General features: G+C 48.0%; 1 protein-coding gene across 2 annotated transcripts in view; it reads left to right on the top strand.

Annotated features, from left to right (window-relative positions):
- LOC109919110 (ultra-long-chain fatty acid omega-hydroxylase) overlaps nt 1-17,194 on the top strand; it is a 45,542-nt gene extending 28,348 nt beyond the window's left edge. For both annotated transcript variants that reach the window (XM_048617878.1, XM_048617877.1), the window contains exons 6-13: nt 635-756; nt 2,488-2,755; nt 3,564-3,630; nt 4,879-5,008; nt 6,436-6,569; nt 9,937-10,001; nt 13,095-13,177; nt 16,853-17,194. In XM_048617878.1, the coding sequence (XP_048473835.1) occupies nt 635-756; nt 2,488-2,755; nt 3,564-3,630; nt 4,879-5,008; nt 6,436-6,569; nt 9,937-10,001; nt 13,095-13,177; nt 16,853-17,042 (1,059 nt within the window). In that variant the 3' untranslated portion in view covers nt 17,043-17,194. The remainder of the gene's footprint in view (nt 1-634; nt 757-2,487; nt 2,756-3,563; nt 3,631-4,878; nt 5,009-6,435; nt 6,570-9,936; nt 10,002-13,094; nt 13,178-16,852) is intronic.
- The last annotated feature ends 855 nt before the right edge of the window (nt 17,195-18,049 follow it).

The raw sequence follows: 18,049 nt of genomic DNA, 5'->3' as shown, positions 1-18,049 counted from the left end.
GGGGGTGGGCGAGGGGGCAGACACTGTGGGTACTTGTACAGCCACACTCTGTTGCTGATAACAGTGTGTTACTCTGGGGAAGAGTTTTGAAATTACTGTGTGAACGCGATGGAGCCACAAGCAGGACATCAGCTGACCTCACTGTGGCATCAATCAGCACACTGTCACCCTCCCTACCCTCCCCACCCCCCCAACTCTTCCCGTGCGGTGGGGTGTGCCAGTCCGCAGCTGGTTCTCTTCTTCTCTATATCCCCAGCCTCTCCTCATGCTGCCGCACTGTAAACTCCAATGTTACCCACAAAGGGGGTCTCTCTCTCTCTCTCTGTCCTCTGATCTCTCTCTCTGTCTCTCTCTCTCTCTCATTGGCCCCAATTTTCTCATGTGCGCAAGGCTCCTTGATGACCCAGTGTCGCTTTCCTGAGAAAGCTGGGGACAGCCACAGCTTGACCACCCCCTCCCACCCCCCAACCCCGGTGCCCCAGCTACCCCAATGGTCAGTGTGGCTGATGTGTCCTCCCGTTCTGAAGGGGGGTGCAGGGGCTTCCTGCGGTTGGCCGTGGGGCTGCGTCATATTTGGACTGCCCTCCGCAATGCCACGTTGTGAAATGGCGGATGTTTCTCTGTCTCACTGCAGGAGAAATGGGACCGGCTGATATCGGAGGGAGTGACCTCACTGGAGATGTTTGAGCACATCAGCCTGATGACCTTGGACAGCCTCCTGAAATGTACCTTCAGTTACGACAGTAATTGTCAACTGTGAGTAACCACCAGGGTACAGCCAGACACATTGCCCACTGACCTCTGTGTCGGTAACAGCAAGGCACAACCAAATAACAGCCGCCTGGAGTTGACCATCTCAATCAGGTCTTTTTTTTTCTTTATTCATTCATGGGACGAGGGTGTCATTGGCTGGGCCAGTATTTATTGCCCATCCCTAATTGCCCAGAGGGCAGTTTAGAGTCAACCCCATTGCAGTGGGTCTGGAGTCACATGTAGGCCAGACCAGGTAAGGATGGCAGCTTCCTTCCCAAAGGGACATTAATGAATCAAACAGGTTTTTCCAACAATGGATTCATGGTTATCATTAGATTCCTAATTCCAGATATTTTATTGAATTCAAATTCCACGATCTGCCGTGGCAGGATTTGAACCCAGGTCCCCTCAACATTATCTGGGTCTCAGGGTTAACAGGCCAGTGATAATACCACTAGGCCATCGCCTTCCCATGCTAGCCACAGTCTTACTGTATGGTGGAGGGACTGAATGGCCTACACCTTCTGTCAAGCCCCATGTTCCCCATGGAGCGATTTCCCAAACTGTGATGCCCCAGTGGGGTTAGAGAGGTGTGGAAATGGAGCAAAACAGGCCGTTCAGCCCCACTGTACTATCCAGCAAGATCGCGGCTGAGGGGCCGGGGATTTTGGAAGCAGTGATGGTTGCCATGGTGATCGTTCTAATTCCTGACAGTGATGAGGCCCCTTTTAAATGTTGCACCACCACCCCGCCCCACCCCCTTGTTGACTCCCACCAAAACAGGATGACTCGTTGAAGCCAGTGGCTCAGAAATGGTGACTGTATCCCCAAAAACCCACTTACTACCCACTCCACCCTCTCAGTGACTCTCAAAAACCTCCCCCACTCCCAGACTGTTACCCTGGGGCCTGATGAAGCCTGAGCTGAGAAAGGGTTTTGGAATCACTGGCCTATGTTCTAACTACATTGATGTGTCTCACCTTATGCTTTCCTCCGGCTTGCACCAACATTCAGTCTGTTATGCAGGACCCAGTCATGATGAGGTGAAAAGGTTTATAAAGCTAGTGAATAGAGAAACTGCATTGATGTAGCACCGTTCAGGACAAGCCCGTCAGAGTTCAGTCATGGTGTAATGTAGGAAACGTGCCTGCTGATTAATGCACAGCAAGCTCCCACGGGGGACAGCAGTGAGAATAATGACCGGGGACTGTGCAGGGAAACAAGGGCCAGGCAATGAGCCTGCCCCCTGCTGGGCTTCCACCGCCTGGAAGGGCAGAGAAGGTTTAACATGTCATCCCAGAGCCAGCACCTCTGACGGTGCTGCACGCCCACGGTACTGCACCAGAGCACGTTCCTGGATTGACACTCCCATGTTGTCTGCGGTGGGAATCCGTGATCTTCAGGAGGGGATGTGTGCTGGCCACTGAGCTGTGCTGGGTGTGTTCACACCATCCATTAATGACCAGGGGCTTCTGTTTCATGTTTTACCCTTGACCCTGAATCCAGGGTCCCTACCCGAAACGTCAGCTTTCCTGCTTCTCTGATGCTGCCTGGCCTGCTGTGTTCATCCAGCTCCACACTGTGTTATCTCTGACTCCAGCATCAGCAGTTCTTACTATCTCTGACGGAGGACCCTTGAATGCTGTGCCTGGGCTTCCTGGGGGAAGTGGGGAGGGAGATGGGGAACAGACTGAGCTGCACCGACAGCCCGCTCTCCTGTACTTTGCTGCCTAGAAAGTCCAGTGACTACATCGCTGCTATCTACGAACTGAGCACACTGGTGGTGAAAAGGGAGCGTTATTTACCACACCACATCGACTTCATTTACAAGCTGTCGGCCAATGGCAAGCGGTTTGCCAGGGCGTGTGATCTGGTGCACTCCTATTCGCTGGATGTCGTGCAGCGACGTCGGGAGATCCTGAGGGAGCAGGGGGCAGACACCTGGCTCCAGTCCAAACAAGGCAAAGTGACCGACTTCCTGGACATCCTGCTGCTGTCAAAGGTCAGCGTTTCCGACCCCCTCTGCTGCCCCCACTGGGCTTGGTGAGGCAGCAACTCCTTACCCCCACACAATGAGATCCCTCCTCCTAAAGTGACCCTCTCTGTCACTTCCTAATCCTCCCGGTGGGCTCTCGGTCAGGCCTGCACGCGAGGGCCATCCCCACTGGCTATGAACTGAGGGGCTAACATGGCCGATCCAAGGGGGGTTCGGAGGGTATTCGCGGGGCATTTGAGAGCCAACCCTGTGGGTCCATGCACCACATTGCAATTTGAACCTGTGCCCCTGAGACAGTAGCTGGGCCTCTGGTTCCCTGGGAAAGTGACTTCAGCAGACACTCCCTCGCATGAGGAGTTGGTTGTTTGGTGAATCTTAGAAACAAAGAGAATAGGCGCAGGAGTGGGCCACTCGGCCCTTGAGCCTGTTCTGCCATTCAATATGATCATCCAATCAGTACCATGTACACCTTCCTCCCTATACCTTTCAATCCCTCTAGCACTGAGAACATTTATTGAACCTCTTCTTGAAAGCATTTAATGTTTTGGCCACAATAGTTTCCGGAAGGTAGTGAATTCCAACAGGCTCCCCACTCTCTGGGTGAATATGTATCTCCTCATCCTAGTTCTCAGTGGCCTATGCTGTATCCTTAAACTGTGAGCCCTGTTTCTGGACTCCCTGGTCATCCTTCCAGTGTTTCCCCTGTCTCGGATCGGTGAGGTGAAGGAGGGAGTGGGATCTGATGGTAGGGCAGTAATCCTGTACAAATTAGCAGCTGGCCAATGGGGAATGAGCCTTTATTTTCTGTCCCCAGGATGAGGATGGCAATGGCCTATCAGATGAGGAGATCCAGTCAGAGGCTGACACTTTCATGTTTGAGGGTAAGTGTGTGGTCAGATCTCCTCTTGGCTGTAGTTTTATCTGGGACATTGACGCTCTGCTGTCTTCAAACATATCCATGGTGTGTGAGGGTCAGTGAAGGGGGCCGTGATCTATTATACATCTTTAACCTGTCTCCAATACAACCCTTTCTGAAGGTTGGTGAGAGCTAGCCAGCTTTTGGAGTCCTATGTAGACCAGACTGGGTCGAGATGGAAGACTTCCGTCCCTGAAGGAAATTGAATGTGTTTCTATGACAATGCTGCTCCCTATTACTGAGTTAGTTTTTCTTCAAATTGACCAACTTTTTGAATTTAAAAGCAGCTGTGATGGGATTTGAGCCCATGGCCCCAGAGAATCAGTCCTGATCACGGGCCTCGTAACCACCATCCTACCGCAACCGCCATTTGCTGGATGTTTGGTGCCATCCTGTGATAAAAAGACATGCATTTATATGGCGCCGTTTGTGACCTTGGGAAAGTGGTGAACTTCTGAGGCGTGGTCATTGCTGTAATGCAGGAAATGCTGCGGCTAGTTCATGCACAACAAGACCCCGCATCCATCAAAAGCGGTAATGGTCAGGCGACCCGTTTCTGTGACGCAAAACTGGAACCTTCCGGAAACTTGCAGCAGGACTGTCGGTGTTGGTGGTTCAGGCCAGAGAGCTCTGGTGGAAGGTGGAGACTGATATAAACAGGGTGTGAACAAGTAACTGGGAGGCAGGGACAGTGTGTGACACAGGGGAAGGCTGGAGAGATGAAATGCAAAAGGGATGATGGTGTGAGGCAGAAGGAGGTGGGATTAGGAATGAGGGGGAGAGGGAAGTTAGGGGTCAGGCTGGGTGTAAATGGAAACAGGGAACATGGTCTGAAATACTGGCCACTAATATCCAGTTGTCTGTTAAGTGCTTTTTAGTGACATTGGCTAAGTCACCAGAGGGAAATCCCCTGAGAGAGAGAGAGAGAGAGAGAGACGATGGGCTCTCCAGGTAACCCTTCATCAGAAAGACAGCTCCCCCAGCAGTGTGGCCCTCCTGTTGTCCTACAGCAGAGTGTCAGCCTGCCTAATGTTATCTGATTGAGCAGCGAAACTCAAATGTGGCCCCCCACCTCTCTCAGTTTTCCGGTCAGTGTTTCTCGCCTGTCCCTCAGCGTTTGTGCCGAAAGTGCTCAGAGTTTCCTTTTTAACCCGGATCAGTGTTACAAGGTGTTTGTCCATTCCTGAATTTCCTTCTCCCAATGTCTGGGCAGGACATGACACGACGGCCAGTGGGATATCGTGGGTGTTATATAACCTTGCCAGGCATCCGGAATATCAGAGGAAGTGTCGAGAGGAGATTGAGGAACTGCTGAAGACAAAAGATGGTGAAGAGCTGGAGTGGTGAGTGCCTGACCTCTTCAATCTTATGTTACAGACAAAACACAGGAGCAAGGGGAGGACCATTCAGCCTACAGAGCCTGCTCCATATCATCAAAGCCGATGGTGGGTTTCTCACCCGCTCCCCATATCCCGATTTCCCGGAAATCTGTCTGTCCCAGCTTCAAATTGATTTCACGATGGAGCATCGAGAGGTTTCACATCTCTTGGAGTAATCACATTTCCTCAGCACCCTCCCTTTATCCTGAGTCTGTGCCCCACCCCCTGGGTTCCCCAATCGGTGCGGGTATAATCTCACCATGTCCGCTCTGTCGAGTCCTCTTCGGAATCTTGTGTATTTGAATGAAATTGAATCCCCATGGAATACTGTATTACACCAGGTGAAGAATTTGTGTTGAATTTCCGGGCACAGGAACAGACATGTGTACAGGCAAGGAATAGAGGGATACTGACCATGGATTTAGTTTAGAATGGCATCATGGTCAGCACAGACATGGTGGGCCGAAGGGCCTATTCTTGTGCTGTATTGTTCTATGTTCTATCCTCCACCCTGTTGGGTTCCCAGGGGTATGTGAACAGCCTCAACGTTGAACTGAAAGACAGAGAATGCTGGAGAAACTCAGCAGGTCTGGCAGCATCTGTGAAGGAGAGTCATACAGGACTCAAAACCTTTACTGTGTTTACTCCGTCCACAGATGCTGCTGTGGCGAAGTGGTAAGGGCACTGGGCTGGGGTATCCAGGACCCCAGCCTAATGTTCTGGGGTCATGGGCTCACTTCCAGAGGGTGAAAAAGTTTAAATTCATGAAAAAGCTGGCTTCACGTTGACAAGTAACCATTACTGGGAAAGACCACATCTGCTTCACTAATGTCCTTTAGGGAAGGAAACTGCCATCATTTCTGAAGAAGGGTCTAGGCCCGAAATGTCAGCTTTCTTGCTCCTCTGATGCTGCTTGGCCTGCTGTGTTCATCCAGCTCTGCACCTTGTTATCTCTGCCGACCTTACCTGGTCTGGCCTACATGTGACTCCAGACCCACAGCAATGTGGTTGACTCTGAATTGCCGTCTGGGCAATTAGGGATGAGCAATAAGTGCTGCTGAGCCAGCGACACCCTTGTCCCGTGAATGAATAAAATGAAAGTTAACTATTGATAGCTGCAAGGCTAAGCCTGAGGGTCACAGTTTAAAATCAGGGTTGCTCCCGTTTAAGACAGAGATGAGGAGAGGTTTTTTTTGTCCCTGTTCCCAGGGAATTGGCAGGGGGTTGGGGTCAGTGAATATATTTAAGGTGGAGGGAGAAGATATCAAGGTTGTGAGGGAGGTCAGGAAGGAGGGTGGGCCTGAGGCCGCAGTGAGATTGTATTGATGGGAGGGAGCAGGCTGTGTGTGTATGTGTGTCCGTCTCTGACTGTGCTGTGCCCCCTCCCACAGGGACGATCTCTCCCAGATGCCCTTCACCACCATGTGTATTAAGGAGAGCCTGCGGCTACACCCAGCGGTTACCACTGTGGCCCGGTGCTGCACTGAGGATATCCAGCTTCCCGATGGCAGGGTGATCCCGAAAGGTTAGACCCAGGGCCAGTACTGCAACGGAGAGGGGTCACAGACACAGTGTTGTCGGGTGGGGGGCTATAAATCCGTCTGTCAGCGTCGATCAAAACCCTCCCCTCAGCTGAGACATTGCGGCCTGAGGAGAGAGACAACATTATTTTTAACCTGAGGCCTGAACTCAGGCTGCACAGTGCACACAGAGTGGAGGCCTGAATCCCCCACCCCCCTCCCTGGGCCTGATGTGCCAAGTTTTATACAAACACGCAGATTAAGGAGCAGATCACTTGGCCCCTTGTCACTGCCCTGCCATCAGGGTAAGATCCAGGCCTGATCTGGTTGTGTTTTGAATTCCACTTTCCCATCTACCCACCCCTCCCGCCCCACCCAGATTCTCCTCAATTCCCTGACTAACTAGAATCTGTTCCCCCTTCAAAAGATTCCCTGGGCCAGACTCCAGTGCCATCTGAGACTGGGTGTTCCAGAGTGACACAGCCCTCTGAGAATTTTCCTTCATTTCTCTCCTAATAGAGACCACTCATTTTAAACAGTGTCTCCTCATTCCTGACTGACCCACAACAGGTATCATCCTGTCCGTATCCACTTCACCATTTGGAATCTCAGACACTTCGCCATGTCACCCCTCACCCTTCTAAACTCCAGCAGGAACAAGCTCAGTTTGGCCAATCTTTCCTTGTAAGTTAACCCTATCATTCTAGGTATCAGTCTAAATAATCTCCTCTGAACTGCATTTACATCCTTTCTTAAGTAAGGAGACCAGAGCTGCACGCAGTATTCAAGACACAGTCTCATCAATGCTGGTTTACTGAAGCTCAGCGTTCTGATCTTAACATTCAAATCCTTACTTAATAAAGGTTTGCATCACATTAACCTTCCTGATCAGTTATCGAGTCGTACAGCATGGAGACAGACCCTTCGGTCAAACCAGTCCATGCTGAACATAATCTCAAACTAAACTAGTCCCACCAACCTGTGGTTGGTCTATATTCCTCCAAACATTTCCTACTCATGTACTTATCAGAATGTCTTTCAAACGTTGTAACTGTACCCACATCCACCACTTCCTCAGGAAGCTCTTGCTACACACAGACCAACCTTATGTAATATGTCTTTTTTAAATCTCTTTCATCTCACCCTAGGGAAATGACAACTACCATCAACTCTATCTATACCTCTCATTATTTTATAAACCTCTCAACCACCTCTGCTCCAGTGAAAAAAGTCCCAGCCTCTCCTTATATCTCAAATCCTCCATTCCCAGCAACATGCTGGTAAATCTTTTCTGAACCGTCTCCAGCTTAACATCCTGCATCTAACAGGTCAACAATATCCTGTACAACCTCAACATGATGTCCCAACTCCTACACTGCACAATCTCTCCAACAGCTCTATCCACATTCTACACCGCTGCCGCGCCCCCCCACAGCACCCTCCCCCCATCCCCCCAAACCCCCAAACCAGGATAAGCTGTGGTTAATCTACATCAATGCTTATTTTCATCCTTTCAGTCATAGGGGAGCTGATGGCCTAGTGGCATTATGACTGGATTTGCTAATCTAGATAATGTTCTGGGGACCTGGGTTTGAGCCCCACCATGGCAAATGGTAGAAATTGAATAAGAAAATGAAAAATCTGGAATTAATAATTGTACAGCACAGAAACAGACCCTTTGGTCCAACTTGTCCATGCTGACCAGATATTCTAAATTAATTTGGCCCACGCCCCTCTAAACCCTTCCTATTCATGTACCCCTCCAGATGTCTTTTAAATGCTGTAATTGTACCAGACTCCTCCACCTCCTCTGGCAGCTTGCTCCAAAATACTTGTCTCCTCATTAACAACACAGACGTTATCACAAACTAAAGCCCATATTCCCAGCCAAGTGTTTGTGGCTCCTTACATCAATGCATTGCACAACCATAATATCTTCTTCCAAAGTGTACTACTGTCCATCCTCCTTCTGCATTCACAGTGCTTTCACCATTCCTTCCCACTGATCATTTCCAAAACCCCTATCCTGTCCTGTCCGTGACTTCACAGCATTTGTAAAGTATCCCCATTCACTTGGACACACCTTCCTGCTGCACATCTCCACAATACTCTCTCCACAAATGCAAAATTCTCCCATTCATCACTTTGAATTCCCCAAAACTTAGCTCAGCAATACATTGCATGACAAACTTAATTTTACTGTTTTAGAGCTTTTGTTTTGAAAAACCAACACCTTATTACTTGCTGCTTGGCATTAAATTTCTGGGACTAAATTACTCCTGTTGTTCTTGGTTAGCTTATAGTAACCATTAGCTTCATGTACTGCAGTATTAACGTAGATCACAATCCAGTAAAGATAATAAATAATTACTTGCATGAGAGCAAAGATATTTCCTCTCAGTTACCAGTAACTAAGTCACAGAAAAACATTAAGATGCAAGCTTTAATATCTTACTTTGTGCTGAACTCAGCAGGGGAAACAGAAAACCTGCAAGAGTTGAATTTGGCAAAGCTGACTATCAGCATCACAGGGCTGGTTCTAGAAAATGGCAAAACTCTGTTTGCACATTGATCCTTGAGACGGTTGAAGTATCTCTGTTGGCAACAGCTGGGATGCTGACTGAGACAGTACCAGCTTCCAATACCTCATTTCTATGTTATAGCTCCCTGAGCCTTTTTGTCAATTTCCCCCCACCTCGTGTCCGTTAATTATGACTCCATTATACCCCATAATACTGGGTTAGACTGAAGAAATGATGTTCCTCAATATGCTACCTCCTGCACTGCTATGTGCTAAATCTCTGGTGACCCTTCATGTCACCATTATACCCAGTACCAAGAATGAAGTGTATACCAAGAGGAAAGCTCGAGTAGGTTTTCCATACAAAATTTTAAAAATACAGATTCAATTCCTTTAAATCATTAATTATCTTCAGTCTGCACATGTGAGCAACAAAATACATATTAAATGACTGCCGCAGGTATTTATTCTGATTTACAAAGTAACATCTTGCAACGTGGAGAGAAATCACATACTGGCAGTTTGGACACTCTCTTGATTTCATCGGATTTCTCCAGAAATCTTCTATCAATTTATCCTTGCAGTCACTCACATCTGGGAAACTTTGTCGCCAATTGTTGGAAAAATCCATCTGGTTCACTAATGTCCTTCAGGGAAGGAAACTGCCATCCTTATCTGGTCTGTCCTACATGTGACTCCAGACCCACAGCAATGTGGTTGACTCATAACTGCCCTCTGGGCAATTAGGGATGGGCAATAAATGCTGCCTGGCCATTGACACCCTCATCCTGTGAATAAAGAAAAAGACTTGTGTATTGGGAAGTAATTGGGAATATTTGTCTATTTTCTAGGGAATACCTGTCTGATCAGCATCTATGGAACTCACCACAACCCTGCAGTCTGGCCTGATCCTGAGGTACTGACACCTTCTTTCTCACGTGGGAGAGTGTAGTGGAGGGCTCCCGTGCTGCTGCTCCTACAGCGAGAATGTCGTGTTTGATTGGATGTAGAATGACGTTGGATAACCTAATAGCTCTGAAGGAGTTGATGTTCATGTTGCATTAAGCTCCACCCAGTCTGATAATGCCACCCAGTCTCTGGGAGGAGCCTATTGAGGTCAGCTGGAGGAGGTAACAGCAATAGGGAGAGTGGGGGCATGCGGAGGGTTTTGGAAACTGGGCTCAGCTTTGTAAAACTGAGCCGTTGTTTAACTGGGAGCGTGTGTTGGTCAGGGAGTGCAGTGATAATGTGAAAAGGTCTTGGTTTGACTGGAATGTGTCGAGAAACTGCGCTGAAGAGTATTTAGGAATTTATGAAGGGAGTAGATGTATTCTGTACAGCTCCTGAGTAACTGCCTCACTAGTTCCAGTAAACGTTGCCCATTGGTATCAGGCAAGAAAATACCTTGTGGTTTAAGTCTCCAACTGAGTCAGCAGCGGCCTATCTGCTGTTAGCACTGATAATGAGCCAGGCTGAGGACAGCCCAGACCCTCCATCAGCAGCAAGACCCTGTGGGTTCCAACTCGCAATTACTTGTACAACAACAACAGCTTGAGGGGAGTGAGTGCGGGGGGAGGGGAGTGAGTGCAGGGGGAGGGGAGGTCTAGAGCCTGAGTCCAGGCAACTGAACACAACTGCCTTTGGCAGAGCCACTCAAATCAGGGATATCCGATAGGCCGGAATTGGAAAAACACAATAAAATGAGCTGAAGGTTATTTAGGAAAGGACATGGAAAAAACCAGCTGGAGGTGGCAACAGCATAGGTGAGGGCTTTAGCAGCAGATCAGCTGAGGCAGGGAGTGAATCGGCAGACAGTGGAGGTGGAAATAGGTGACCATGTGATGGTGTGAATACAGTCAGTGGCTCAGACTGACTCAGATATGGCATCATGTTCCTGACAGAGGGCAGGCCTCGAGTCAGCAGCTTGGAAACTGAACCCAGAGAACTGGGTCCATGAACAATTGTTTTGGACTGGAGTAAACTTCTGCTCCACCAGTCTGGAATATCAGACAAGCAACCTGAAGCAGTCCATGCTCAAATGCAGTAAGACCTGGACAATAGCCAAGTTTGGGCTGATCAGCATCTATGGAATTCACCACAACCCTGCAGTCTGGCCTGATCCTGAGGTACTGACACCTTCTTTCTCATATGGCAGTGTAGTGGAGGGCTCCCGTGCTGCTCCTCCTACAGCGAGAATGTTCACACCAGGCAATGACCATCCCCTGAAAACAGGCTATTATCACCACCCCTTGACATTTACCTTCACTGAACCCTACTATCAACATCCTGGGTGTTATCATTGACCAGAAACTCAACTGGACTCACCACATAAACACTGGCTACAAGATCAGGTCAGAAGCTAGGAATACTGTGGCGAGTAACTCACCTCCCAACTCCTCAAAGCCTGTCCGCCATCTGCAAGGCACAAGTCAGGAGTGTGATGGAATATTCCCCACTTGCCTGGATGAGTGCAGCCCCAACAACACTCAAGAAACTTGACACCATCCAGGACAAAGCAGCCCACTTGATTGGCACCACATCCACAAACATCCCCTCCCTCCACCACTGACGTTCAGTAACGGCAGTGTGTACTATCTACAAGATGCACTGCAGAAATTCAGCAACGATCATCAAACAGCACCTTCCAAACCCATGACCACTTCCATCTAGAAGGGCAAGGGCAGCAGATAACATGGGAACACCACCACCTCCAAGCCACTCACCATCCTGACTGAGATATAGGAGGTTGTAGATGGGCTGATTGTTTGCAAGGACAGAAGGGCCTATGGTTGGTTAGTTTGAGGAGAGGTGTGATGACAACAGACTGGAAGGAGGGAGGGACAGTATCAGAGGAGAGAGATCCATGAACAATATCAGTGAGAACTGGAGGGCTGCCGAAGGGGAACAGTTTAGAGGAAGTCAGGTCCTGAGGGAGGGCCTGGTGGGGGAGAGAATTTCAGAGAAAAACTAGAGCAAAGTGACAGGACAGGTCAGAGCATGAGGAGCTTCAGAGGAAGCTTGTCCCTGTGACTAGGGGAAGGATGTGACAAGAGTGGTGTGAGTCACAGACACAAGAGAGAGATCTGAGAGGTTCCGGGAGAATGAGAGAGCAGTGAACTCAAAGGAGCGAGAGAGAGGACGATGAGTTGAGACAAAGGATGGAAAGCCATTTGATGCAGCGGCTGAGGAAGGATAACGGTGAGGATGATTCAGTGTGTGAAGTGTTGTGGTAGCTGGGGGAGAATAAGCATTCAAAATGTGTGTGTGGGTGGGGGTGGTGTGTGGAACAAGCTTAGAATGTCAAAGGGATCAATGCCAGGAAAAGTGAGGGTGTTGAGCATAAGGTGTATCTTAGTGTCACACCACTACAGAATGGTGTAGTCACTGGAGGGACTTGGTTCAGGGACAGGGAGGCTCATTCTCAGTGGGTCCCTCTCTCTCTTGGGGTACAATGCTGGGCTAAGTGTTGCCAGTAAGTCCAGGGATGGGTTCACAAGTATCCCCAAGGGAGACCCCATGGCCCTCCGAGAAGGAAAGCTGTGACAGGGAGCCCAGCTAATTCGGGACAAGCTGGGTGAGGAGTGTGTGAGGGACGGGCGGAGAGTGGCAGGGGTGCCTGACCTGGGCACCTTCTCCTGGTTCAGACAACTGTCCAATTTCTGTCACTTGGCTCTGCCTCCACCACACTCTCAGGGAGTACCACTCGCTGGAGAAATAGTTTTCATACGTGATAACTTTGCCTCTTCCACCAATTACTTTAAACCCATTCCCTCTCATTCTGCATCCTGTCCAGAATGTGAACAGCGCACAGTCTCGCTGTCTCCTTCAGCGCACAGTCTCGCTGTCTCCTTCAGCGCACAGTCTCGCTGTCTGCGCCAGCGAGGTTTCCCAAGCTATCAGACCCCCTTGCTGCCTGTGACTGGGCTTTTCCATCTGATTAGTGAAGGACATGTTTCTCTCAGTGATGCTGACTGATCCTGTTAACCATCTCATCCGTTGTCTTTCACAGGTTTATAACCCGTATCGCTTCGATTCCACAGACGCAGCCAAGAGAGCGTCACATGCCTACATCCCCTTCTCAGCAGGCCCGAGGTAAGCTCAGTTAGTTCTCTTACTGCAGGGTGGGTCCCTTGCTGTGCTGCTACCTGACTTCACTTGGTAATGCCCACTACCAGGTACACTCTCTGTTCCAATCCGGGTTCTGAGAATAAGCTGTCTCTGAACAAGAATCTCGCAGGATCGACTGAAACCCTCCAGATCAGATGCTCAGTGTCAGTCCTGTCCAATATGGCTGTCAGTCAGGTCTGTGTCCTCAGTCGGTTAGAGTATGGAGTCTGTGTCAGAAACAGCAGGCCACAACCAAGCAGTAAAATGGATGAAGAACTCAGTCCCTCACCTTCAGCCTTGACAATCCCCTTGGCCAGTCTCCAAGTCCTTATGGTTTTGTGGAATCCTCCAAAACAGCACAGCAGGGGGCATCATTTAAACATTCCTGCATCTTGCTCCACCTATTCAGCTTCTGTAATTATGTTAGGTGGGTGCCAGGGTCAGGGGTCAATGCCAGGGGCACCAGTCCTGCTCCCCAACATCTTGGGAATTAGCACGCAGAGTCGGGATAACAGACAGCAAGACTAGTTCCAAAGACACAAACTGGTGGGAGAATTGGTGGGATTGTGTTTTTCTGCTTTGATATTTCTGCTTTGGTAGTGACAGCATCCCAGACTAGTATCCATGTTCCTCCTACACTTAGAAAGATGGCATTCCCAAAACCCGGCAATGAGCTGCTGAGATGGTTCTCCTGATAATGAAAACTTTTAAATGGAAATAATCTAAAGATGGATCTTTGAGATTTTTCTTTTTATGATTTCTCAGGCTGTGGGCATCACTGGCAAAGCTAGCATTTGTTGCCCATCCCTAACTGGCCTTCGCAATGAAGGGCTTGCTAGGGCCGTTTCCAAGTAAAGTTACAAATGTGGGTCTGGAGTCACATATAGACCAGACTGGGTAAGGGTGACAGATTTCCCTCCCTAAAGGACATTAATGAACCATATAATTTTTGAAGCTATTAATGGTTTCATGGTCACCATCAGTGAGTCTTAGCTTTAGATTCCAAATTTATTTAAAATTAAGTTGAAATCTTGAGGGATGGATCTATGACTGCCTCCTTCGGTCTCTTTTTCCATTGTGAGATTGTCTTCAGGAAGATCGTTGACACAGTGTCGTGAAATCAAATGGTCTTTGTGGTTTGTGGGAGAAACATTGAATGTTTTCAAAAAGGATTTAGATACAGTTCCTAGGGCTAAAGGGATCACAGGGCATGGGGGAGGAAGCAGGTTCAGGACACTGAGTTGGATAATCAGCCATGATCATTTTGAATGACAGAGCAGGTTTGAAGGGCTGAATGGCCTACTCCTGTTTCTATGTATGGATGGCCACTTCAAGGTGGGTCACTGCTGGAGGGGTGCAAGGACTTGTTTCTGATTTCCCAATAGTCTATTTCCATATTTGATAGAACACGGTCAGTCTTTGTATTTTCCTGCTTTTGTCAAAACGATTCCTTGTGCCTATATTAACGACAGAAATGTGTTTTTGACTCTGAGTTGTGCACAAACATGAAAGGTGCTGCACGATTACCTTCACTGACCTGATTGAACTGGGAGAGTTAATAAATGGTGACAATTGGTGTTTCTCTGCTTGAGACTGTGACACTGAACTGGAACATCAGCACTCACTCTGTAATCCACACCAAGCTCCCTAGGGGCATGAGCCCTCTGGCTGACTCTGTGGACTGAAGCATGTCCTTTTTAACCCAGCACACAGCTCTCCAGGCAAGCTCCAAGTGTTATCTGAGTAAAACTGTGTGGGAGGGAAGTGGTGAGACTGTGTCAGAGTGGCCAGTACCTCAGCGTGACTAACCTCAGCTGTAGAACTGCTGCAGGGTGAGATGTTGCAAAAGCACACCACCAGAGAAAAGATACAATCAGCCCAAGTACTGTTATAGTGTGAAGGTAAACTTCCACCACAGAACAGAGCCTGCAAGCTGCAAGAAAGAGTTTTCTTCCCTAAGAGGGACATTAGTGAGCCAGAAGGGCTTTGAATGGTAGTTGTCATGGACAGTACAGATTAGTTTTGGAATTCCAGGATTATTGGTTGAGTTTATATCTTCCCAACTAACATGGTGAGATTTGAAACCATGTTTTATTGTCGAGTGACGTGACCATTATATCAGCATCATCAGCCAGAGTTGAGTACATTTCACAGGGGAAGATGGGAGGGTGGCATTATTAATCCCTTCTATTAAAAAAAATGGATTTTCTTTGGCAGCAAAGTGTTTTGGCATGCCAAGATGCTGTTAATATTGCAAGAAAAACAACTGCTTTCTCTTTAGTCTTTTGTGGGATGTTACAATGATAAGGAGTGGTTAGGATCTGGAAGGCAGGGTCAATCTAAGCAGTCAACAGGGAATTGGATTGTCAAGAGGTGGGGGAGCGGGACTGGGTAAATTGCTCCTTGAGAGGGACAGCACAATGGGCCAAATGGTCATCTTAGCTATTGTAATCATTCCATAATTCTGTAACCCTAATCCTAACACTAACCCTAACCCTAACCCTGGCCACCACAGATTCAGCAGCATTTATTCCTCATCCCTAATTGCCCTTAAAAAGATGCAGGTGAGCTACCTCATAGATTATGGACCACAACATCTCAATGTACATCCACAATGCTGTCAGGGAGGGATTTTGACCCTCTGCCATAGAAGGAACGGTGATATATTTCCAAGTCAGGATGGTGAGTGGCTGGGAGGGGAACTTGCAGGGGGTGGTGCCCCCATGTATCTGCGGCCCTGGTCCTTCTAAATGGCAGAGGTCACGGATTCAGAAGGTGCTGTCAGAGGGGCTTTGACCAGGTACTGTGTTGATGCCTGTAGGATGAATCCAAGACGTGTCCAATTATGGTGCGAGCATTATCAGCTCTTTCAGCCTCATGGATAACCTGTGGCTGACTTGGCTGTGGGTATCTCCACAATGTTAGGTCAGTCCCAATAACTTCCCTGGGGAAGCTGAAGTATTGAACACCATGACAGATTCCCAGAAGGATCGACAGAGTAAATAATTCAACCATTGGACACTGTTCCATCACTTAGGATCCAGCTTTGGTCTATCTATTTCAGCATGGAGATTTTCACTGATGTCCCTCAGGCTCACAGCTTGCTTTGAGGGATAGAGTCCCAGATTTCCATGACCTGTTTGTGAAGTTCTTTCTGACCTCATCCTTGAATAATCTTGCTGTGATGTTGAGGTTATTCTTTGGAGGTAAAATGAATATGTCCACCCATTGCAACCTTATCACCAAGAGAAGGGTACAGAGAGCCAATCTCTGCTACATCCTGCTGCTGTCATACACACTCAACTTGCCTAGTTTGATTAACTGTATCTGCCGCATCTCCAAGTGTCCATTCTAATATTGCTTTTCTTGCATTTCAGTCCTGAGTACAAAGTGGGAAAGTTTAGACTACATGTCTCCTTTAAGTAATATTTATTCCTATTTGTTCTTGATTTTCCCCTGCTAGAGGGATTAGTTTAAAGTACTTGGACTATTGGAGAGTGACAGATGTGAACAAGTCCCTGCTTAATCTTTACTACCATCCTATTGATTTAACCTGAATTTGAAATCTGGATCTTTGAGGTTTGGGGAAGGGGGTACAGAGTGGCGAGATGCCCATCCCTTGGTGTTTAAATTGTTGCTTCCTCTTCCCTGTTTGTTTAGGAATTGCATTGGACAGAACTTTGCCCTGTCAGAGATGAAGGTGGCCGTGGCTCTGACTCTGCACCGCTACAGGTTATCACTGGACACATCGCAGGAGGTACGCAGGAAACCCGAGCTGATTCTCAGAACCGAGAGGGGGATCTGGCTGGTACTGGAACGGCTGCCAGGAACACAGCCGAGCGCTGAATGAGGGGGGCGAAGGTCGAAAACCAGAGAGGAAATTTCAACTTAACTTTCAATTGCCGTGGCCTACAGCTTTTTTTGTACTTACTGCTACATGAAAAAAAATTCCCAAGCTATGACGCTCAATAAAAAAACACATGTTGCAACCTATAAAATCAACCTCCATCTGTGCAAGTTAATGATTCTACATAATATGGTCATCTCTGTTGAACCTGATAAGGAGAACCGTAATATTCTTTCTAAGCCGTAATTATTTATTTTTTTTTGTTTCCTTGAAAAATGTAACAGCTATTTCTTGTGGTAAAGTGGTTAACTCTTCCCATGGCTGCTGAAAGGAAATGTGCAGGCCGATTGAGTTATCTGTGATGTTAGAGAATTAGTGCTGACCGACACTGCTCAAAGCAGGAAGCAGCTGCCCCTTCACTTTATGCACCAGCCTCTACCTAACCAAATCCAGCTACATTCACACGTGGCTAGAAATAGCTAGCAACCAGAAGTTGTGTGAAGAGGAGGCTGCAGAATAAGGGAGCTCTGTGTCAGTAACTAAAGCGGTGGTAAGACTTGCCTTTATCTAAAACGCTAAGGCACATCCTAAATATTTGATCATCTGGTCAATTTACACAACTTCAGTAACATGGTGAATTTCCCATTCATCCATCAACCTGCGAGGATAAGGAGGCAAATAATAACTTTAGTGTCCTCTCCTCCATTTATTGGTTGTTTAGGACAGAAATTTTTAAGATAAAATGAAACACTCAATTAAGAGATGCTATGATTAAATGGCCTTGCACATACATGTTTCATGTGCCCCACACTATGCAACGACATTGAGGCCTTGAATTATCTCGTTCCTCTCCTTACAATATTCTGACGTCCTGCAATTTCTAACTTGCAGGTCCTAGATGTTGCGGCATGAGCATCTGATCTAGGAATTTGTGCAGCCCCAGGTGGGCACAGGATCTCCCTCTGGGAACAACATAAATAATCTGCCCTCCCATCAGGTCTGTGATTTTG

Source organism: Rhincodon typus, chromosome 38 (assembly GCF_021869965.1).
Source record: "Rhincodon typus isolate 14 chromosome 38, sRhiTyp1.1, whole genome shotgun sequence".
NCBI classification, from domain to species: domain Eukaryota; kingdom Metazoa; phylum Chordata; class Chondrichthyes; order Orectolobiformes; family Rhincodontidae; genus Rhincodon; species Rhincodon typus.
This window is presented reverse-complemented; position numbering and strand designations above follow the sequence as displayed.